At 44.4% G+C, this 24,502-nt stretch overlaps 1 protein-coding gene across 2 annotated transcripts in view; it reads left to right on the top strand.

The window, feature by feature from the left end:
- SMYD2 (SET and MYND domain containing 2) overlaps nt 1-24,502 on the top strand; it is a 56,467-nt gene that overhangs the window by 29,018 nt on the left and 2,947 nt on the right. For both annotated transcript variants that reach the window (XM_031002268.3, XM_063708632.1), the window contains 9 exons: nt 4,742-4,852; nt 8,054-8,114; nt 8,834-8,958; nt 14,645-14,712; nt 17,599-17,701; nt 20,140-20,250; nt 20,922-21,042; nt 21,994-22,168; nt 24,176-24,284. In XM_031002268.3, the coding sequence (XP_030858128.1) occupies nt 4,742-4,852; nt 8,054-8,114; nt 8,834-8,958; nt 14,645-14,712; nt 17,599-17,701; nt 20,140-20,250; nt 20,922-21,042; nt 21,994-22,168; nt 24,176-24,284 (984 nt within the window). The remainder of the gene's footprint in view (nt 1-4,741; nt 4,853-8,053; nt 8,115-8,833; nt 8,959-14,644; nt 14,713-17,598; nt 17,702-20,139; nt 20,251-20,921; nt 21,043-21,993; nt 22,169-24,175; nt 24,285-24,502) is intronic.

The following is a 24,502-nucleotide window of genomic DNA, read 5'->3' as shown; positions in this document are numbered from 1 at the left end:
ATAGAAACACCAAATGCTAGAGGCAGAAAAGGGACTTCATGATGAAAATCCAGTCTCCTTATCGAGGAAGGCAACATATTTGCTCAGCAGAAAACTGGATGCCATAATAATCACTCTTTTCTTCCAGTGCTGGAAATGCTGGTGCGCCATGAGACAATTTCGCAACTCTTTATGCATCTTTAAGCATTTTTGACTATGCACGAAAGTGAAAGTCATGCACAGTAGTTATTGTCTTAGTTGAAAATGAATTAGAAGTTTTAAAAGAGGACCATCAGTATGAAAAATTCCATATCTCACCTTTTTTATGGATTTAAGTTACACAGTCTGTCCTCATTATGGGAAAATCAGAAAGTGCAGACTAAAAGAACAGAACAAGTATTCATAATCTTGTTCCTTGAGAGAATACTTTGGTATATATCTTCCTGAATCCCTTCTGTGCTTATATGTGTATTTTATTAATTTTTTTTTTTTTTTTTTGGAAAATGAGATCCTAGTTTACAGAAAATTTTATAAGTATTGCAGTCAGGGCAGGAGCACTAACTCGAATTTTGAAGAATAGTGGGAAAAGTTTTAGAAAAATTGATAACATTTAAAAAAGCATAAAGAGTTGCAAAATCACTCTGTATACAGCAGTACTGCCAGTATTCAAAAATACGGTAATTTATAACATTCATTCCTGTTCATCAGGTTAGCCTAATTTTTTTTTTCAGTTTTGTCCAGTCTGGTTGCTTGTAATATCTTATGGGCAAAACTAGGGTAGTTGCCGCTGTCAGGTTCTTTAAAATACGTGGACCATCTCTATGATAGAAGAGAATGTATCAAAATATGCTTAAAACCTGACATTTTTACTAGATACTATCACATCTTCCTTTTTTAAGAATTAAAGCTGTGCAGTGCCATCATGTTATATCTCTGCCCTTCCTCCGTTAATCCACCTTCAAAAAAGAAAGTGAAACGTTATTACTATGGTAAATTTCCTTTGATGAAATTTAACCCGATTCTGCATTTTCTTGAATTTATCCAGCTACCTGATTTTAACTGCTATGAGCAGGACTGTATCTAATTGTAGGTGCTCTTACTTTTATCTTGGTTCTGACATTGCCATAAACTGCTTGAAGTCAAAGACTTCATCTCCCATCCCTGCCTCTAGGGTCAGTTGCAGCACTTGTTGAATGAATGAATGAATGAATGAATGAATGAACAATTACCAATGTTTCAGAGCGCAGCCTGTGCCAGGCACTGTTCTGAGTGCTTCTTGTGGATCTGCTGATGGGATCCTTTGTGCCTGATGAATGCCTGATGATCCCTATTTGGTTCACTTTTGTTGGTAGTTTTCAAGCTTGATATCTGATTATCACTGTTGGAAGGTGTAAACTCACAGACTCAGAATTCTGGACTTGCTAAGTAACTTAGGGATCATGTTATTTACAGCCAGGGAGACAGGCGCAAAGGGATTAAGAGACCTGCGTTGTCACACAGCTGCTTCGCTGCGAGTGGGGATAAAATGCAGGTTTCTTGAGTCCCAGGTCAGCAGCCCTCCTGCTTGACAGCACTCTGCTTTCCTCCCAGAGCTTTCCTTGTGTTTGATTCCCTTCCTTTTGAGGACATTTATATCAATAAATGTCACCATTATGTAATATTTACAGTAACATTAATTTTAAATCAACTACATTAATAAATTGATTATATTTTATAAATAATAATTATATTAATAAATGTTCATATTTAACTTCCCAGGAATTCAGTGTAGTTGCTAAACACCAAAGCACCACCTGCAGTTCAGAAAACAACAGCTTGCAGGCCCATTAGGGACAGAGATTATGTCTTGGAGTTTTCTTGGAGTTACTGGAGTCAGAGTGGGCATTTGTCTATAGTTGTTAATGATCCATCTGTCCCCAGCTGGTAGGTCCCCATATCCTCTCAGGTATCCCGAGGGTCATCTCTGTCTTTTCCTCTTTGCCCTGCAGCTGAGGAGGGAGCTGATTAGTCTGCAGGGAGCCAGACCCACCTGTTCCCACCTCTTCGCCTCATCACCATGCTCTCATTTTAGGCTTTGGCTAAAAACAGATTCTCTTCTCCCTTGTGCATATCTTGTCATTTCTTTTCCTCCCTGCTCTTAGTTATATTTGGCGCGGCATTATTTAACTCTGCAGAACATCTTGGCCCAGAACTTGAGCTAAGGGGCTGCACCATAGACTGCATTAAATCATTAAGTGACATTATGTGCTTCCTTCTTGGGGGATCAGTGTGGAGGGAAGGGGGTAGGGAGATATCTTCATTTCTTCAACAACTATATTGAGTGCCTAGTAAATGCCAGGCACTGTTGTCAGTTCTGGGGTTATAGCTATGAACAAAACAAAGTTTCTTTATTTTCCTGGGGAGAGACAGATACTAAACCAAACAACTAATAAATATGTAATATGCTCAGGTGGTGAGAAGTACTAAGAAGCAGCAGAAAGCAAGGAAAGGGAGAATGATGGGGAAGTGCTCTTTCTGACAGGGTGATTGAGGCAGGTATCTTGAGAAGGTGACATTCCAGCAGCGGCTGGAGAGGAGGGAGGGAGTCACATGGATATCCAGGGGAGGAGAGTGCTAGCCACAAAACAGAGCAAGTGCGAAGGGCCTTGAGGCAGGTACATGGCTCCAGGCGCAGCCAGGACACTGCTGTGGCTAAGTGCAGTGAGGCAGGCGAGAGTACGGTGGGAGATGATGGGCTGGGGTGGTGCAGGGGCGCTCCCATCACGTGTGGCCTCCTAGGTCACCTTTAGCGCTTGGCCTTTTGCCTGGATGAGAAAAGCCATTAGGTTTTGAGCTGAGGACTGGCCTGATCCGAGTTTTGTCAACAGAATCCCTCAGGCTGCTCTCTGGAACCTAGTCCATGGGAGCAAGGACAGAAGCGGGCATCCAGTTAGAAGGCAGTGGCAGGACATTAGTCATGAGAGATGTTGGGGCTGCAGCCGGGTAGAAAGGTTGGGGAGCTAAGAAGTGATCAGATTCCAGGCAGAGACAGAGGATTTGCCAGAACTGACTGAATGTGGAGTGTGAGTGAGAGAGCAGCGTCAAGGATGACTCTAGCTTTCTGGCCTGAGCATTTATTTTCATTTTTGAGACAGAATCTCACACTGTTGCCCAGGCTGGAGTGTAGCGGTGCACTCTTGGCTCACTGCAACCTCTGCCTCCTGGGTTCAAGCGATTCTCCTGCCTCAGCCTCCTGAGTAGCTGGGACTACAGGCACACGCCACCACACTTGGCTAATTTTTTTATTTTTAGTAGAGATGGGGTTTTATCACGTTGGCCAGGCCAATCATAAACTCCTGACCTCGGGTGATCTGCCCACGTCAGCCTCCCTGCCCTGAGCATTTATGGCCATTTTCTGAGCTAGGGAAGGCCAAGGACAGAGCAGGACAGTACCCAATTCCTTCGTGAAAGAGACAGTGTGTAAGGGCTTCCATCAGTATACAATGTGCTCTGATATTTCCCATCTAAAAAAAAAAAAAAAAAAATCCCCCGCAACTTTTCACTACTCTAAGCTGTGTCTCCTTTCATTCTTTCTTGAATCTGCTCCCAGTCATTTCTTACCCCATCATCCCACCAAAACTGGTTTTTATGAAAATCATCAAGCTTCCATGATTCCAAATCACATTCTCCGTCCTCTCACACTAAGCCTATCTCCAGCACTGGCATCATCATTTACTCCCTAGTCCTCAAAGTACTTGCTTCCCTCAGCCTCCGAAACACCATGGTGTCCTTCTCTCAATGCCTTCCCCATCTCAAGTGATGGCGCCTCCACCCTTCCAGCAGCAAATATCCTTCATCCCTCTACCCGGGGCAGGGAAACTTCAGGGCGTATGATAGAAAGAATATTACTGTTAGGCCAGGCACGGTGGCTCACGCCTGTAATCCCTGCACTTTGGGAGGCCGAAGCAGGTAGATCATGAGGTTAAGAGATCAAGACTATCCTGGCCGACATCGTAAAACCCCGTCTCTACTAAAAATACAGAAATTAGCCAGGCGTAGTGGCGCACACCTGTAATCTCAGCTACTCAGGAGGCTGAGGCAGGAGAATCACTTGAACCTGGGAGGCAGAGGTTGCAGTGAGTCGAGATCGCGCCACTGCCCTGCAGCCTGGCAACAGAGCGAGACTCTGTCTCAAAAAAAAAAAAAAAAAGGAAAGAAAGAATACTACTGTTTTATCCAGTGCTTCTTTGGGAAGTCCTAACTATTCCTAAATCTTTCCAGTGGTTGCCCCTCATGAAACCCTCATTTGTGCTTTTTAAAAAGTCGCCTGTAAAAGGGACTCATTGCTGTGTAAGTCAACTCTCCATTATTTGCCCTGACGTGAGAACAAAGCCAGAGCGGAACTGTGAGGCAACAGAGCCAAATCAATGGCTGATACTCAAATTGCTTCCTCTGCAATTTGACAGCTTGCACAGATGATGGAAAGATGTATGTGTTGTTTAGAATAATGAGGGGCTGCAGAAAGCCATGAGGTGCTTGAGGAAAAAACACAAAGTAGATCTTCTCATCCCAACAACCTTGACCAGGCCTAAGTGAAGGTCATACAATCCTGCCTATCTTAAAGGATGTTTTTATCTCTAGCTTTTGTGAGCATCCTCGTGTTTTCCAAAAGGAAACATATTTTACTTGACCTTAACTAGGGGGACTCACTGCATCCTCTCCTCTCACACTTTATTCCAGTGTATGTGCTATTTTTTAATAATGTTTTTTTCAATCTTCCCAGAAAGAAGATTGGCCTATGCACAAGCTGGAATGTTCTCCCATGGTTGTTTTTGGGGAAAACTGGAATCCCTCGGAGACTGTAAGACTAACAGCAAGGATTCTGGCCAAACAGGTGAGGAAATGGGACAATGTTCAAGTGCATTTTATTTTGTTTTTCTTTTAAAGGTCAGAAAGATGAGTAACTGACCTTTGGTAACCATCTCTCGTTCAACATCCTTAGACTACATTTCCTATCATATCCATATGGACAAGGGTGGGGAAAATACGCCAGGCATAATCTAGTTAGTTGTGTGCCCTGTGCAATTAGGATGTTGCTTACCCTAGACCAGGAGCATAGCCACAGCTCTGAAATTCTGAGCTGTTTTCCTGACAGGTTTACATGGAAATACATGACATGAAAAGCCTGACCTCAAATAATTAGAGCTTCCTAGGGAACCAGATTGGTCTGAGCAGCTTTGAGATTTTCCTCTCTTTCCATTCTGACATAAAGAGTGTACTCTGTTCCCCTTTCCTGTGTAATATTCTGCTCTTTCTTGGCTCCTTTCTTGCCTGTGCATAGGCAGGCAAAGAATTGGATGGAACAGCCTTGACTATGACATGTGCAAAGAAGAGAAAGAGTGGCAAAGTAGAAATAGAGGCAAGGGAGAGGGGAAGGGAGTTAAAAAAAAAAAGTGAAGAAGAAGGAAAGAAAGAGGTGCCCTTGATGGAAACAGATGATAGTCATCAATGGCTTTCTCCAGAAGTGATGCCAACTCTGACTATTCCGTGGTGGGCAGGACTATGCAAACTTACACTCAAAGAGTGAGGAAGCTGAGAGACAGAAGAAAGAAGCTGACAAATCCAGTTTATTAGAAACATTTACTAGGACTTACGAACTGAAGCCATGTCTATGTCTTGGGCGGCAGCAAGACAAGATGGTGGATCTCTGCACCATTATCCACCAGACCCAGGGCTTATATACCATAGGGAAGAAATGTGTACAACAGTTACAAGGAAAGGCAAGGATGCTATGCAAATCTGCCTGAGAGCAAGATTTGTGCTCAAGATTGTATTGACCTAAGGCAGGATTTAAGGTAGCCATAGACAAAGTAGAAATCTTAGAAGCATTCCCAGAGCAGGAGTTAACCAGAAATCAACATGGTATATCAGCATCCAAGATGAAATTGCTTTAGCCACCGTACTGACTGTTCTCCACCTGGTCTGGTTCATTCTTGCTGATTGCATAATAATTAGACACCCAATCTTCGAAGGGCCAAACTAAAAAGAGGACAGGAAAATGCCATAGAACTTGTCCTTGTGATCCAATGAAATAGGCAGTGTGGGGCTTAGAAGGCATATGTCCAGGCTGTGGAGGTCTTGCTCCTCAGTGCTGTCAGAGAAGTTGGTGGCAGGGCCTCTGGACTATAAATCTTTTAAAGCTGAAATTTTGGCTGGGCATAGTGGCTCATACCTGTAATCTTAGCATTTTGGGAGGCCAAGGCAGAAGGATTGTTTGAATCCAGGAGTTCGAGACCAGCCTTGGCAACAAAGTGAGACCCATTCTCTATAATAAATTTTAAAAATTAAAAAAATTTCCCAGGTGTGGTGGTATACACCTGTGGTCCCAGCTATTCTGGAGGCTGAGGCAGGAGAATTACTTGAACCCAGAACTTCAAGGCTGCAGTGAGCTGTGATTGTGCCACCATACTCCAGCCTGAGCAACAAAGTAAATGAGACTCTGTCTCTAAAAATGAAAAAAAAAAACAAAACTGAAATTTCATCCACTTCTCCTGTATACCTACCAGCCCTCCTCCACCCTTAAAATTTTTCTGTTTTTTAATCTAAGCCAAATGTGATGGAAATGATTAGCATGTATCTGTCCCCAGACCAAGTTAGGATCCTGGGCTGTGTAAACAGAAGTAGAACGTTTCAAAACTCTGAGGTCATCCTTCAGCTATGTTCAGCTTGGGTCAGGTGCTTGCTGAAATGCTACCTCGCCAGCCGAGAGTAACAAAAGCCATTCATGGGTTGCCTGTAGAGTGAGACCAAAACATCAGAATTGTTTCCCTGCAGGAGGTTAACTTTCGGATCCTTAACAACAGTTATTTTTAAATTTATGCAGAGCATTTGGGCTGAATGAGTCAGAGCTAGAATAGGATGACTGGGTGTGAGGTGTCAGAGTCAGTAAGTCATCAGATGGGATCTCCGCACATCTTGGGAGGATTGGGTGGCCAAGCTGGTGTTTTATTATTTTGTTCCCCTGAATTATTGATGATATTTATAGTGATATGTTAAGAATTCAGAAGAGGCTGGTAGACTTTCCTGAATGAAAAGCTTTCCCAAGCGAGATGACTTATAAATCTTATAAAAATGCATCCCGTGAATGGAAGATATCTGCTCCAAAAAAGAACTATTGAAATATTTCGGCACCAGGAGGGTAGTCTGAATGCAAAGATGAGTTTATACAAGCTTCATTCAAGTTTTATTATAATTACTACTACTACTAATAGTGTATTAAATGAAAGTTACCTGCCCATCTTTTCATCTCTATAGGACTTGATGATTAAAAAAACAGACCATTTGTATTCTAGTAGCTTGCAAAGGATTAGGGGAGACAGGCTACCAAACTACCAAGGGGAGGCTTAACATGTTAACTAGGGAGGTGAGCGTGCCCTGCTAGACCACCTGTATCCCCATATTGAATAGCCAGATTACAAAGACACGGCCTTGGGCCAGCTCCTGAGCTCTGCCTTTGAACTCTTGTCAACACCAAGTTTATTCATGTTCTCAAAGCCTAGCGGGTTTACTATTGTTAGCTCCTCTTGGGGTGTCTAGAACAAAGCCAGCAACGCGTTTAAAGTGAATCTGGGCTCACACATACAACCAAAAGTGTTCTTTTTGAAACACAGAATTTGAGATCATTTTAGCCTATGCTTAAAGAAAGTGTAAAATGGATGGGGGGTTTGATTTTGTTCCTTTTCAGAAGGAGAAATAATAAATAGGATGGTTTGTCTGTAGACCCAGTCCTTTTAAGTAAGGACCCTAAAAAGTTGTTTTCCGGCCCTCTTCTTTCCCGTAACAGGCATTTCTGAGCCTACTGTGTGCATAGTATTATCAGGGTGTTAGATACATGGTAGACATTTTAAAAAGCGCTTTAGAAGAGTCTTTGGATTTGGCTGGTGGAGAGCCCTAGTGGTGGAGTCCTTGAGTAGCTTGTTTTACTTGCTTAAGAATTGTTACTTTTTCTTTATGTTGATGTAAAAGTGAAAGTGCCACTTTATTACACTGGTTGTTAAAAAATCTGTATCTGTGTGATTTCTTCCCCAATTGCTAGAAAATCCACCCAGAGAGAACACCTTCGGAAAAATTGTTAGCTGTGAAGGAGTTTGAATCACGTAAGTCTTTCTGTGACCAGCCGCGCAGTTCTCTCAGCCACAGATTTCACATGGGTTGGGCAGGATTGAAGCGAGGACGGGCTAGTTTGTGCTCAGAGGAGTAGTGATTTCTTTGATTACTAGTTTTTATTTTGACTCTTGTGCTGTTTCGAAAAGCACTTTTAGCTTTTTTCTTCTGAGTTGACAGGATTGTTAGGAAATAATTAAAGGAGGTAGGAGCTCCCAAGATGAATTATTGCACCCTGAGCTACCTCCTGCTGGCCCTCTTGGCATGCTGAATATTTTTGGATCTTTGCTGAATTGCAGTCCTCTAAATAGCTGATGTTCTTACTGAAAGCCGTGAAATCAGGGGTTGTCCAGTTGTTTGACCACGGCCCAGATTCCCGGGCCAACTGGGGGGCCCTTGACTAGGCTGAGGCTGGTTATGAGTCATTGCTACCCATCCCTGACCTCATTGCTAACAGTCACTCGAAATCTCATGTCCCAAGTGACTTCTAGTCATCAGAGGGAGAGAAGGAAGAAATGGCTTGCTTTCTTTCCTTAGGGTTTGTCAGTTAAATCAAGTGATGGGGAAGAATGTTCTCTGGGGGTTCAACATGTTAGTTTTGGGGTTTTACTTTTCGCCCGTTCCTTTCCTCTGTACCATTTACAGCAAAAATAGGATGTAGCTAGAAATCCCACGCTTTCTACTGGGTGAATAATGGATTATTTATCCACAGATCTGGATAAGTTAGACAATGAGAAGAAGGATTTGATTCAGAGTGACATAGCTGCTCTCCATCACTTTTACTCCAAGCATCTCGAATTCCCTGACAATGATAGCCTCGTAGTACTCTTTGCACAGGTAAGGACGCTGGCAGCAGGTAACACTCAGTCTGGCCTTTCCCTCTCCAAGGCCCTCTCCCCAGCAAGCACTCAGTGAAGATGAATGCAAATAGAATGATGGCATCTTCCTGACAACGAAGCTCTGAGCCAATTGGACCGTGTGTTGCCATAGCCTTGCTCAGTGACCTTGAGCAGATCAAGGTCCCCTCTGCTGGCCCTCATTGATGGGTGGAGTGTAGGAAATTCGCCTCTGCCTCTGCCTCACAAAGAGTTCATGAAAACAAAGGAGTTGTCAGTGCCCTGGTACTCTGGCATACTTTAAGCTCTTTGCAAAGAAAAGACCATTTGAAGTTCCTACATTAAATTTTACTTTTACTCTCTTAAACCTTCTGTTCTATCTGTAGTGTTTTTTCACTCTAACCAAGGCTGCACTGATAGGAGGGCCCTTTGTGATGGCCCGAGGAAGGACAGTCACTGCCGAGAGGAGCCCAAGTAGGTCTAGATGTGGAAGTCTTTCCTGACGGTGGCTAAGAAATCTTGTTTAGAGAAGTCTAGGTTTACCGAAATCAGATCTAAGGAAATCTTAGGCTTCTAAGCAAGAGCAATTTGAAGGTGATTACAGCTTTGGAAACTAGGCCACTGGCAAGGCAAGCCTTGGGCATTGTTAGGACGAGAGAACAAAGGGTGCAGCGGCCATGCCTCGGGGAACACACAACCTTCCTGTTATCGTGAGGGTGGCTCTTCCTGGCCTGACTTACTAGATTGGATTTCTCTCTCATGTGCCTTTGCGATGCCCTCTACAAACTGGGCATCTAGTTGAACGTGACCTTCCCAGATAGAGAAATACTAGAATTCTGCTCCATGGGAGCAAGAAGCTACATCAGTCTCCGGATGTGTAAAAGAGATGAAGTGGACACCTCCATGGTTTTGTCTTAGAATAGAATAAGCATTACCTAATGTACCCTTTGCCCAGTAACTCTATTTGCAGGAATCTGTCCTAAGGATATAATCAGAAATCATGGACAGAGATTTACATACAAATTGTTTATTGTAGGATTCTTTTAAAAGCCAAAGGCAGAAAAGAAAGAAGGAAGGAGGAAAGGAGGGGAGGAAGGGAAGAAGAAAAGGAAAGAGGAAAAGGAAATACTATAAATGGCCAGTAGTGGGAGTTTGGTTACATAAATTATGGCATCTCCATGTGATGGAAGGTTACATAACCTTTATAAGTTACGTTTCACAGACTGTCTAAACTTGGGAAATGCTGATGACATAACATTAAGTATCAAAGCAGTATGAAAAGTATGAAAAAAGGGTATAATACGAAAACACACATACATAACGTAAAGATTAAGTGGAAGTTCACAGTTGTCTTCCGAGTTGTGGAAAAATTTAGGCTTTTTACTGGGTGACTTTCTGGATTTTCTACAGTGAGCATGTATAACTTACAAAAAGCATGCTAAGAAGGAGAAAAAGGCAAAAAGCACACACTTTAAAAATTACACACATAAAGAAAGTGGCCAGGCACCATGGCGTGTGTCTGTAGTCCCAGCTACTCAGGAGGCTGAGGAAGGAGGATCACTTGAGCCCAAGAGTTCGAGGCTGCAGTGAGCTGTGATCACACCACTGCACTTCAGCCTGGGCAACAGAGAGAGACCCTGTCTATAAAGAAAAAAAAAAGTGAGTCATTCATCACTTCTGCCCACTTCAGCTTCCCCCCAACTGTGAACAACTATTAACAATTTATTGAATTCTTTTATAAACTTTGTTTAGATATATTTCAGTTATGTGACTGTCATAATCAGAAAAATATGCGATTCCTTGTAGGTGAAAAGGTGGCTTCAAGTTTTGAGTGTTAAGGTAGAAGGAATAAAAGACCTTTCTAATTTTCATATTATCCTGGGTTTAAATTGTACTTTCCTAGGTATCCTGAGACAATAGATTTGGCTGACAATGGGAAGTGAGGAATCGACTTCTCTTACATTTTCTGAAAAAATGAATACATAATTTTTTCTGGATTAGTTTATATATGAGAAAGCAGAGAGATGAAATAAACATAAAGTATCTACTTTTCTGGCTATGGAAAAAGATAGCTTTTCCTCTAACACAGTGATGCATGCTTATAGGATTTCTCAATGTTGATGCCGTAGTTACAGGACCATATTTTCATAACCAAAAATCAAGTGACTCCATCTCACAAGTAGAAGTATATTTGTGGTGAAAGTGACTGACTCTTTGAAATATGGACTGACTCAGAAAATTCAGAACATTTATATACCTTAAAAAATGTATATATATACACACACATATGCATACACACATACACGTAACTATAGAGAATTAATTCCTTTATTGACTTTATCAAATAAGTATACATTTTGAGATTACATGTGAATACAAATAAGTATACATTTTGAGATTATTTGTGTTCACACAAATACACACACATATAATTTTTTCATATGTAAATTTGAAAGGGGACATTTACTATCCCCAAAGAAAACTCCAAAGCAGAAATGCAAAGTGCTGCTGCAGCCACATGCCACCGGTCCCACCTCTCAGCCAGCAGCTACGTGTCTGCTGTTCCAGCCCCTGAGCCCTTTCCACCGTCTGGTCAATGGGAGGCTGTTGTGGGTTACCTCGAGACCTGGCAGCAGCTGGCAGCAGAAGGTGACCACACATCTTTGACAGCATCGAGGTGTGTTCTAATCACTGGGAACATATGCATGATTGGGAAGTGTATTTTTGGTGTGCAGCCTACATCTAGTCTAAATGCTAATTATGAGAATAGCTTTTGCAAGGTTCTTATGCCTGATTTGACTTCAGAAAAAGGACTATGGACCATGCATGTTTCTTAACATGCAAGTTCACTTTTCTTCTCTAGGGATATTTCAGAAGGGAAGGAAAGCTGGCAGGAAAATTGCTACGTAAGTAGGCTTAAACACCATCACAAAAGGAACAGTAATGACTCTTAGGCTCATGGGAGCCTTAGCTCATGAAGAAACACACGCAGTCTTCCACAGTAAGAGGAGCCGGGAAGGGAATAAAGGGACTGATGGTCATAAAGTGATCGAGTCTGAAGGAATCTGGAGTCATCGACTGGTCTAAGTGGGCTTGCTGCAGAGGAGGGACTGAAAAAGCAGAGAAACAAGAATCTCATCCCCAAAGTAGTCAGAAGCTGTCTGTCCCTAGATCAGTTTTGAAAATTGTTGCAAATTTTTCTGATTCATTGTTTCATTCTGAAAACATTTGTACCAGAAACTGCTGAGGCGTGGTAGTACTCAGTCTGAGATGATACATAGATCATTTAGAACCCAGTATAATACCGGATACAGGTCATGCTCCGGTAATTTTGTTGAATGAATGAAAACTTTAATTTACTCTTACCTAATGTTGGTTGATGGTCATTGGTTAATGGTTGTTAGTCAATGTCTGTGTGACAGAATTGGTCAGGGTACTTAGAGTTGGCACAAAAAATAATATGCCAAGTCTTCTACTTACACATGCCCAACCCCTCAGGATTTCAAAGCCTGTGTATTATTTTACTAATCCACAGTACCCTCCCATTTTCTGCTTTTTGTGTTGAATTGTAAATACTGCAAGTCAAACCCATCATATAGCTCTTATTGCTTTGTATACCAAGATTTTCAAGCTCCTGAGTTTGGCCCTTTAATGTTAAGCAAAATAACCACATTAGCATTTAGTAGATCTGACCAATTTTAGAAGGAACATGGTATAGTGTGAAGAAACCAGAGTTGCTGTTCAGAATGCCTAGTCTGAATTCTGACTCCTGTTCTGCCACTTATCATTTACATATCCTTGAGCAAGTCACTTAATCATTGAACCTTCCTGAGCCTCAATTTTCACATCTGTAAAATGAGTTGCTGTAGTAATGCTATAGTGGTATTGCAGATTTATGGGATGGTAAATCTGAAGTACCTAGCACAGTGCCTGGCCCAGAGTGAGTGCTCAGAGGATGCTAGTTTTACAAAGCCCATCTGTTGGCCTGAATTGTAACAGTGCAGTGTCTCCAAGTGCAGAAGAGAGTGGGGTGGAATCGTTCAGTGTGAGTGCCTCACGGACAGAGACTTCATAGCAGCGTGGGACAAGCAGGGGTCTCAGCCTTTGTCACCAAGTAGCTTTGTGACTGTGGACAAATCATTGTTCCTCTCTGACTTCAGTTTCGTCCTCTAAAAAGTAGAGTCTGAGTTTTCTTCCAGTGCTGAAATTTTAGAGACATGAAGATCACCTACCGAATTGTCTCCTAATAGTCTGATTTTCTTTGAGGCCACAAATTTTCAGCCTGTTTTGTCTTTCTGTTTGTTTTTCTGTGCACGGTGCCCAGCATGTAAGGGCTCCCAGTACATATCTGTGGAAAGAATGAGTTTATAGAACAGTACATAAGTTAGGCATGTATAGTCCTCATTTTCAGCCTGCTTGTTCTAAGTTAGGCTTCCAGAATGGTGAAAGTTGCCCTTGGTATTTTTCTATGCAACATTTCTTTTTTTTTTTTTTTTGAGATGGAGTCTCACACTGTCGTCCAGGCTGGAATGCAGTGGTGTAATCTCGGCTTACTGCAACCTCCACCTCCCAGGTTCAAGTGATCTTCCTGCCTCAGCCTCCCGAGTAGTTGGAGTAGCTGGGATTACAGGTGCATGCCACCAGATCCGGCTAATTTTTGTATTTTTAGTAGAGACAGGGTTTCACCATGTTGGCCAGACTGGTCTTGAACTCCTGACTTCAGGTGATCTGCCCACCTTGGCCTCCCAAAGTGCTGGGATTACAGGCGTGAGCCAGCGGGCCTGTACAACGTTTCTTTTAAAGGGTGAGAAGGTGGCCTGTAGGTGATTTGGCTGAGACTTGAAAGGCAAGGTCTCAGTGCCTTATCTTTAAGCCGTCAATCCCTCTGCCTCCCTAACAGAGAGAGGGATAGCAATTAGATTAGATGAATAAGGGCTTCATATTTACCACCTCACCTTATGAGATGAGCATTGGATTGATTCCTTTTTTTTGAGACAGAGTTTCGCTGTTGTTGCCCAGGCTGGAGTGCAATGGCACAATCTCGGCTTACTGCAGCCTCCGCCTCCTGGGTTCAAATGATTCTCCTGCCTCAGCCTCCCAAGTAGCTGGGATTACAGGCATGCGCCACCACGCCTGGATAATTTTGTATTTGTATTTTTTTTTAGTAGAGATGGGGTTTCTCCATGTTGGTCAGGCTGGTTTCGAACTCCCGACCTCAGGTGATCCGCCCGCCTCAGCTTCCCAAAGTGCTGAGATTACAGGCGTGAGCTACCATGCCCAGCCAGATTGATTCTTTTCTTTAAAGACACGGTGATTCAGTGATAGGCTCAAGATCATACAACAAAGCTGTAGCAGAATTGAGATTAGACTCCAGGTATCTTAACTCCCATGCAAGTGTGCAAACGTCAGTCCTCAGAGTCTTGGGGGTCTTTGGCATGCCTGGGCCACTGTATTTAGATGGTAGGTAGGCTACACTAAGGGATGCATCACAATTCTGCTTGTTTGTTTATGCATGGAACTGATAAGTAAATTTTGTTTGAACGATAACATGGGCAAAAGAAAGGTTTTAAAACCACTACACCAAAACATCTTCCTAATTTGTTAAAAGTCAAAATTTTAAAAAATGATCTCTACCCAGAAAGAAGCTCCAGCTCATTTTTTTCCTTTCTCCCTTTTTCTTGCTGCAGGTTAACTGTAATGGCTTCACAATTGAAGATGAAGAACTTTCTCATTTGGGATCAGCGATATTTCCTGAGTAGGCTGTGTTTGACTTCATTTCTTTCCTTTTTACTTACTTAACACTAATTTGATTTTTTTTTTCATTTTTAAATAACCCACCTAACTGCATGTGGCAGACATGAAACTCAAAGTGAATTAAAACAGCTTTTTAATCTGCCAGATTTCAAAATATTTCCCCTACACTTAAGGATCCAAAGGTAGTAGTTAAGAGAACAGTTGCTTGTTAAGTCCTGCTAGGCAGAGAGCTGTTATTAAAGAATATTTTATAGCATGCATAGAAGGAACAGCTCATGCCCTGCTGAGAAATTTGCTTTCTGCCTATCTGTGGTTCTGGAAATCTTTCCATTTCTTATGCTCAAAGTGAAACATTAATTGCCAACCAAGAATTGGCCACAAGCTTGAGTACAGCCTATATGAGCTTCTTCTCCATCTGTCCTTTTTGATAAATACCAGTACAGAAACAGCACAATTTGGAGGGAGAATATGCTGAAGTAGTGGGCTGGATAAAAATTTCAAAGAACTGTAGGATTTTCTCTGGATTTGAAGAATACTTGAGTAATTCAGGAAAGGCTAGCCAGTTGACAAATGGAGATCCTTATAGATCTGACTTTAATGGATTGCCAAGAATGATTTTGCCTTTGTATGTCTCATGGAATGAGTATTTCCAAAATGCTTCAGTCCCTGAAATCAAACCCTTGCTTCACAGATAGAGCCAAGGAATTCATCATGCATCCCCCCAGCATCCAAATTAATCCACATTGTAGATAAGTTCTATCTAGAGGGAGGTTGCTTAACATATACTGCAGGGGCCTTTGCCTGTAGGTTGCCACATAGGTAGGAAACCCTTAATACTCATGCATTTGCCCTGAGTGATGTGCCTGCCCTTAGCTATGTGCGTCTCTGCCAGACGCTGTGCATTGTGTAGGTCAGAAAGAGAAGAATCCGTACAGTCTGTGTCTCGTGAGCAGCTGTCACAGGTTTACTTGAACCAGAGAGACTAAAAAGTTTGTTCATGTAATATTTGTCCTTGGGGCCAAAATGGCATCATCTGCAGTTGGAATTCTGGAAGTGAGGAAAGAAGCTTTTTTTTTTTTTTAACTTTGGCCCCTGGGAAAAGGCGGGAGAAAAAGAGGGCATTGGACTCACTGAAGAAGGCGTGTATTGACACCTTTATAACTGAAATGAACTATGGAATGTCTCTGTTCTTAATATCTTAAAAGACTAAAAGATTAAGAGTAAGGTGCTTCGGGGCGTGGTGGCTCACACCTATAATCCCAGCACTTTGGGAGGCCGAAGCGGGCAGATCACGAGGTCAGGAGTTGGAGACCAGCCTGACCAACATGGTGAAACCCCGTCTCTACTAAAAATACAAAAATTAGCTGGGCATGGTGGTGCACACCTGTAATCCCAGCTACTCAGGAGGCTGAGGCAGCAGAATCACTTGAACCCGGGAGGTGGAGGTTGCAGTGAGCTGAGATCGCGCCACTGCACTCCAGCCTGGACAGCAGACCGAGACTCCATCTCAAAAAAAAAAAGAGTGAGGTGCTTTGAGGATTCACACCTGTCAGTGGTTGCCAACAGAATTATGATACCAAGAACATGCATTGTTTAGGGTCTTTGACTTAGTGCATTTCCCCCATCTTCATTAAAGAGATACCCGAGTCTGCCTTCAGCTATTTAATACTTCCACAAGATGGTTTTAGAAATGTGCTTTTATTTTAATACAACTACCCTTCGATGCATTTGTTTATTTGATTTCCTAGGGCCTGATTCCTTGGGCATCACTTTCCAGGAAGCCAAGTGGGCCTTGGTGCAGTGCAGAGGTGGCCCTCCCCAAGGTCAAGACCAGGAAGCTGCTACCTGTTTATCTCAGGCACCAGGCCAACCACATACTTTGCTTAGGCCTTTAGCAACCAGGAGGTGGGGGAGTGCACTTGGCCATAGGCCATAGCCAGCCTGGGGCAGTTCATCCTCATCAGGCTTTGGAAACCCCTTTCCCTTTTTGTATTCTCGGAGCAAGCAGGAGAGGGGCTGTGGTCTCTGGAGGGTCAGGGAGGTGACATTGGCCACCAGAGCAATGACACACATGGCTGTGAGTGCCTGTAGGAGCATGAGCCCCAGTTTCTGGGCAGTTTTAATTGGGGGAAAAAATCCCTTTGGGCTGAAATCATATCGGCATTGTGATTTCAAAGGCAGCATTTTCAGAGATCAAGCACTTTTTCCCTGTAGTTTAGAAATTTCTGTTCTCAGAACTTTGACCTTCATATAATCAGAAAGCTCAAAGCACTTCGCATAGGCGAATCTCTCTCTCTCCTTCTTGCTGTCCCTGAAAAGCAGACAGTGAGCAGCAGGAGCAGTAATGTCCCAATTTTCCAGATGAGGAAATTGAGGTGCAGAGAAACTCAGACGGGTGTCTCCGGTTCTCTCAGGGGATCACACACCCTTCCTCCCTTAGGAAGCTGGCATTTCTCAACATCTGAAAAAAACATGTGAGAAATAATCCACTAATACAAAAAGCTGCTTGAAAACGACAACGCACCTGTCTTTGACAGTGTATAGTGAAGTAGCAATTAGCTGTGGGTATTGGGTTCTGAGAGCTGCATTCTATCAGGAAGGAATATTTGTGGCATTTGTTGTTTTTGCTGTTGTGTGTTTTTTGGTTTTGGCTTAGATAGTACTTTAATTGTGGATTTCAGTTTTTAATATGGTGAAAGTGTTAGATGGTAGATAGGATTATTAATGCATGCAGAACAACCTTGTAGAATGTGATAGCCAACTATTAGATTTTTAAAAAATGTCTTGCAAAGATTCAGTTCCTCTGACTTAGCAAGTAAGTAGTGAAGGAGGCTAAACAGTCTGCCTATCCCATTTTAAAAACTGGGTTTTCTCTTCTGACTGACAGTGTTGCATTGATGAATCATAGCTGTTGCCCCAATGTCATTGTGACCTACAAAGGGACCCTGGCAGAAGTCAGAGCTGTACAGGAAATCAAGCCGGGAGAGGAGGTGAGTTCGTGGCTATGGGTGGCTGCAGCAGGGGGCTTGAGACTGCTCTTTTAAAAGGCAATGTGGACAGATCTGTGCAGTGTCACTTGACAGTATGAGCTGTGAATGCCTCCAGCAGTTTAGCTGAGTCTGCCCTCAGGCTCTCCAGGAGTCAGTGATCAGATTTGTAACCTGTAGTTTAGATTCCCACACTTTGGGGCTTCTGTTTGGTACATACATTTCCATCTCTGGTCAAGAAAAACAGGAAGTAATAAATTTGAGTCAAATTTGTCCCAAAGCTTTATAGAGATTTACAGAGAAAGAAGACATTTACTACCAAAATGACCACAGTCAAACTTTTGATTATCTTTAGAGTCTCTGTATCCCTATTGCCAAACAACTGAGCTTGAGCTTTATTTTATTTTTTTTTTTTTGGTGAATTCTTGCTTGTTCCCCACCATCCCTCAAAGGTCCAAAGCAAAAGAAAGCAAGCGACGCAGCAGTAGCTAAAGAACTGGCACTCCAAGGGACACATCAGAATTTCGTGTTCTATCAGTTCCACATCTGAACTTCAGGTCGCAGTTCACTTTTTAGGAATCTAAATCAAAGGTCCAGGTATATGCAGTAATAGGAGAAGTCAAGGCAGTCTGTGGCCAAGGGGCACCTTAGTTTCCCTCCTCAGCTTCAGGACGTGGAGAGAACCAGCCTTCCCATCACCTGCTCAGCGATTCCCTGTTCCCTTCCCATGTGTGATTCCTGACTACCTCATGAGACGTCTCACCTGGGAAGGGCTGGCCTGGTGGATCGCTGTAGTATGCTCTGTGTTCTTAAGTAAATTCCCAGCAAGACACATGAGTTTTTAGGAACTTGTAATCACACACTTAGGTTAAATTTCAGTTTAGCAATTTGTAATGCTATTTTACGGTGCATGCCCGGGTATTTGAATTGTAAAGTGTAACTGTCAGTGTGCTGAATGAGAAGTGCTTTGCTTTCTCTGGAAGGCACTCACTAATCCACAGCTGCACTGGGAGCTGAAGCCCAAGATGCAGGCAGGTTGGCCCTTCTACCTTCAGCTAAATCCATTACGATGAGGGTGTGTCCCCTTTCGGCTGGGGTGTCTGAGTTTCCACAGGTCTTATGGAGACTGCTCTGAAGCCTTTCTTGAAACAGATAATTGCAGCCAGTCAGAATGCAGTCACCCAGGCTCCAGTGCACCTGTGGGCTGACTGCAGAGATAAGCAGGTTGTCACCTAGGCTGGCTCAGTCTGGCTGTGAGCAGTGGTACTGGAGTGGCCTTTGTCGCCATCTTCTGGAAGGTTCCGTACGTTGCACTGTGTCAGTCATTACAGAGATTGTTGGCAGGCTCTTGCGGTGTGAGGCAGGGCAGGGGTGGCTGCGGTTTCCTTTTGCCCTCATGTTCTGCCGGATCTGAAACGCAGTAACCTCATTTTTGGGAAGTCAGTGCTTTGGGGATTACTTACCCTTCAGAGAAGGAGAAACCCCATTCCCCAGGGTTTCGGGGTGAGCTGCAACGTGTCCAGTACCTCCCCATGGGCTGGGGAGAGCTTAGCTGCCCCTGCAGCACCCAGCCCTGTGCGTGTCCTCCCCTGCCTGCCTGGTGGTGCCCGCGGTCACTGGCACGCTAGCAGCTTCATGAGATCCATCTGTTCAGTCAGACATTTGCCTGATTGTGTGGGATGAGTAGCCAGTGCTGTCCCAGTGAGTAGATAATGGACATCTAAATGCTGGTCTCCTCCATATGCTCCAAGTCTTAGTTACGGACCCCATTAGGAAAAGGCAAGGACGGTGGAGCCCCATGAACCAAAGGTAAGGACTTTCCAAGCTCCCTGCCCTGCAGGATCAGGAGCTGCCCGCTGGGCCAGGCCGCAGCATTCTGGTGTCCTAGAAGATGTGTTCACCCTCCGCTGGCCACCCAGAGCTGTGGGTCCCAGCCCACTGAGTGGAGCCTCTTGCTCCATTGCCAGTTGATGTGAGGAGAAGGGGAGCTTAGCTGCATGTGTGTGGTGTGTGCGTGCTCATGCCCTCCCCTGCACACAGCATCCAGTGATGACGGCAACGAAGCATTTGCGCCGTCTCAGGTGGTGAAACATGAAACTACATGAAGGCCAGGCAGAGGCAGTTGAGGGAGACAGGGATCCTCTGAACCCTCCAGGACACTGTTTTAAGGACTCCTTGATTCTACAGACTCTTTCCACTAACCTGCACCTTGGCCTCAGCTCCCAGTTCAGCTGTGGATTAGTGAACACCTTCCAGAGAAAGCCAACGTCAGGTGGCTGCTCAGTTCAGGAATTCGGTGCCTTAAAGTAAACAGTGCATTCCTCCGCTGCAGCCCGCCTTATCCTCTGCATGGGCCCCGCAGGTGACTGCAAAGGCACGGGAATGACGAGGATTGAGTTTACCTGTAGCAGACTGAAGCTTTATCTTTTTGGACCCCGTAGGTTTTTACCAGCTATATTGATCTCCTGTACCCAACGGAAGATAGAAATGACCGGTTAAGAGATTCTTATTTCTTTACCTGTGAGTGCCAGGAGTGCACCACCAAGGACAAGGTAAGGTTGTTCATTGGGCAAGAGCGCTGACTGCACTCTGATCTCAGGACCTCTCTGCCGAAGAGCTTGTCTGACTTGGCGGATCTCCTCTAGGATCTTTTTGACCCTTTAGACCCTCCTTACAAAGACAGCCAAAGGGAATCTAGTTAGACCAGGTCTCTGTTCAGACCTGCTCCTAGTAGCTAAAGAAAACATTTCCATTACACTGTACAAACAGGAGAAAGGTCTGCCGAACTGCTCTTTCTTGAAAAGAAACAACTGCTCAAAGGAGGAGGGGGGAAAAGCACATGAGTATAATCTTTAGGCTTTCCAACCTGTTCACCAGAATATGTGGAAGTTTCCCTGGCATTTTCCAAATTGTTCCGTCAATACCATCCTTCCTTATTCTAGTCTCTTGATTCGTAGATGTGTAAACACATATATCTGCCCATAGCCAACACATTTTAGATAAGGAGTATCTAGAAAATTAATCTTTTTGTTTTGTTTCTGTAAAAAGGTAATGGAGTACTGAATTTCTTCAGATGCATTGCCTGATTTCCTTTCATTCTTTTGTAACCTTGGAATGGGCCAGTGTCGACCGCTGTGTGGGAATGTGTATTATATGAGAGGTTTCCCTATCAGTGTGGTTTCCATGGGCGGTAACGCCTTACCCTTGTGGACGTTTCCTTCAGGATAAGGCCAAGGTGGAAATCCGGAAGCTCAGCGATCCCCCAAAGGCAGAAGCCATCCGAGACATGGTCAGATATGCACGCAACGTCATTGAAGAGTTCCGGAGGGCCAAGCACTATAAATATATCCTTTACAACTGCCCTGATAGCTTATTATCCCTCGCCAACAAGGCAAGGTGGGAAGTTGGAAAGAGGGAGCAGGAGAAGGATGGATTTAAGATTCTGAAAACCAGAGGAGGAATGTCTCCTAGTAAATGTGTAAACGCGTACTGACCACCCACAATGTGGTGTCCATCCTGTTGGAGTTGTATGATCTTATTTCCCCTTATTTTGGCTAGTTTGGCTGGGAGCCCCATGTGGTGGAGGACCGTGAAGGACAGAGCCTTGATGGCCTTGTGCTTTGGGTATTTTACTTTGGGCGGGGCACAGTGCCAAGGGCCTTGCTTATTTCAGCTCTCCTCACTGGCACACTCTGAGCAGGGACTCTGCTCATTCCCATGCAGCAGATGAGGAAACAGCCTGATAGGTATTAAGTAATTCACCCAAAGGACACAGCTGATGGTGATAGGATCTAGGATTTTGTCCCAGCTCTAACTATCAGAATCCATATTCTTAACCATTGTATTGTAGCATTTTCTTGGGAGTTGAAAAGGGATTCGATTTGTACTCTAAAGGGTAGAATTTAAAACCAGTGTGAGGAAATGAGAGAAAGGCACATTGTTTCTCAGCATAAGAAAGAACTTTGCCACAGTGGGAGTCGTGCTCAGGGTTCCAACTTGGGTGAGGATTTGAATTTGATTAGAATCGTGATTTTAATCAACATTGTTTACATCAGAACTAGGGGTCTGGACCCTGCGGCTAAAATTCTTGAGTTGAGCGGTTCCAATCTTCAGGTTTTCCTCATTTGTTTTTTCTGGAGAAATGTAATTCCTTTCACTTTTGCTTGGCTTTCTGTAAGTTACTTTTTCATGGGGTAAGGGTGAGAGTGGAGTGGACGAAAGAACTCCTTGAACCCAGCCTGGGGAAGCCTCCAGGCAGCTTGGGCCCGGTGGCCGTTTCCTTGACTCCACAGCACCCCCTAGTGAGCTGCTGGAAATCTGCGAGCTCAGCCAGGAGAAGATGAGCTCTGTGTTTGAGGACAGTAACGTGTACATGTTGCACATGATGTACCAGGCCATGGGTGTCTGCTTGTACATGCAGGACTGGGAAGGAGCCCTGCAATACGGACAGAAAATCATTAAGCCCTACAGGTGATTGCAGAGGCTGTTCTAATCATCCACGGAGTGGAATTTGGTTGTTTAGAATGTATACGATAGTGTCATTTTCCTGCCCATTGCTGAGACTTGCCTAGCGCAGCTGCCTCTTCTCTGCACCCACATCTGGAGGTGCTGGTGCAGGGCACTGCTCCCAAGTCAGGCCTGTTCTCGCCACCATCCCAAGGAGACAGGTTGAGGTTATGCAGCGGATACTGGGGCAAGATCCCTCCCAGGTCCATCCAGGGCCATATCCATAGTAGTTAACTCAGGCTAATTTTGAGAAGCCACTCGTTTGCTTCTTTTCCCACCCACTGCTTCCAAATTTAATTACTTAGTGGTGGTCTCAGAAACCCTGCTTTTCATCGTTACTCACACCATCCCCTTCTTTTGCTTTTTCAAATTACAGCCCCAGTTTGCAAATGGGGAAGCTCTGGGACCAGTGGGTTGACCGTGGTTATCTAATCTCCCCACCCCAGGTTTGGAAAAAAGAAAAAAAAAATTGCTTTTTAATTTGTAGTAATAATGAATATTAGCCATGGAGAGATTTCCTGCCTGAGAGGGTTACTAAACCTAAAAGCGGGTGACAGACGGAAGTTGTGGCTTTGTCCTCTGACTCGGACTGGACACTTCAGGGCTGAGGTGGCCTAGATGGGATCACTGGAGCTCTTTTTAAAGGCACCGATATTATGCATTTACAGGGTACGTCCAACACCAAGTGGGCCAAGTGAATCAGGGTCGCTGGGCATTAGACCCAGAAATCTGTGTTCTGGAAGCATCCCAGGTGTTTCTCAGGAGTTTGAGAAGCCCTCAGTCTCCTTCCACTTCCGAGATTAGGGTCTGTGAAGGTTGTGTCTGGTCTGAATGTCCACTGCCCACTCCACCCTCTACTTACCCCACTGTGCCCTGATTAGCCAGCAGGGGGAGCCCAAAGGAAGCCAGCTCTTAAAATCTGCTCTTGGAAACAGAATTTGTTAAATTGGGGATAAACTCAAACCTTCCTTTTCTCCTGGAGTGTGTGAGGAAGTCCACTGGCCTCATGCACAGTTCTCTGTGTGAGATCTGTAGGGAGAGAGGAGCAGACAGACAGCATCCCAGCCCTGTGGTTCTCCCAGCAGGGCCTTGCTCTGCTAGACCCATCTTTATCTGCATGAGCCCCTCCCGGAAGCCCAGCTCTGGTGTTCTGTGGGGCCGTGGGTCCCAGGGCTGCCTCCTGCCCAGGAATACAGCTAGAACATGTCTTTTTGGACTGACTTTCAGGAGACACAGGGTGGAACAGCCTAGCCTTTAAATAAACACCTCTTACACACATGTAAACACACACACTGGCTCACCCACCAGCTGCCTCTGGGCCCTGTTCTTAGGGAAATGGCTGTTTCCCAGGCAGACCCCATCAGTCAGTCTTCAGGTACAGCCAGAGAGAACACTTGCTGTATCTAAAGCCCCTGCTGGACAATGGGGAAAGAACATCCAGAAGACACAGGAAGTGTTCGGACTTCAGAGCACTTACTGTTTTGCTAAACCAACCCGTATCATAGTGTGACAGAAAGCTGGGGTCTTAAGACACATTGGGGTGGGTGGGGGTTGGGTGGGTGGCTGTATGTCTGAGTACCTAAGGTGATAGGCCTAATTGCTGCCTTCATAAATGGGACATTTACTTCACAAGCTGTTTTCCCAGGGTCTTCCTCTGGGTATGTCTGAAATATAAAAATCTGGACTGGGATTGAAGATTGTGTTTACAAATGCTTTTGAATAGGATTTCTCCTGCAGTTGTTATGTAGCTTTTCAGAAACACACAAACTACAAATAATGAACAACATCTGCAATGATTCGGCAGGGTGGCAGCATCCACACTCTCCACCCAAACCCTGGTGGGATTTGGAGAGGCCACTGGTGGGCAGAGGTTGGCCCTAAGCATGGCAGCCTCCGGCTTACTGCACCCAGCCTGTGGGGCGGCTCAGTAGCCGCTGACATGGTGGCCTGTTGTCTCTTCTCTTGTTCTAGTAAGCACTATCCTTTGTACTCCCTCAACGTGGCCTCCATGTGGTTGAAGCTAGGGAGACTCTACATGGGCCTGGAACACAAAGCCGCAGGGGAGAAAGCCCTGAAGAAGGTATGTCTGTAACTCGGCCTTAGGATTCCCAGTGGCCAGACGGCCTCCTTAGCGCACCTCCTTCATGCCTCACCAGGCTGAATGGCTGAAGCAGTGGAGGGTGAGCAGCTCTCACCCACCCTCTTGCCGTGGGAGCAGCGGGGGTGGGTCCTGCAGGTGAGGGGGGAGTGAGAGAGTGCACCTCTGCTGTGTTTGTGTCCAGGCCTCCCTCAAAGGGA

This window comes from Gorilla gorilla, chromosome 1 (genome assembly GCF_029281585.2).
Source record: "Gorilla gorilla gorilla isolate KB3781 chromosome 1, NHGRI_mGorGor1-v2.1_pri, whole genome shotgun sequence".
Classification (NCBI taxonomy): Eukaryota; Metazoa; Chordata; class Mammalia; order Primates; family Hominidae; genus Gorilla; species Gorilla gorilla.
Note: the sequence above shows the minus strand (reverse complement) of the source record. Positions and strands in the feature narration are given on the sequence as shown.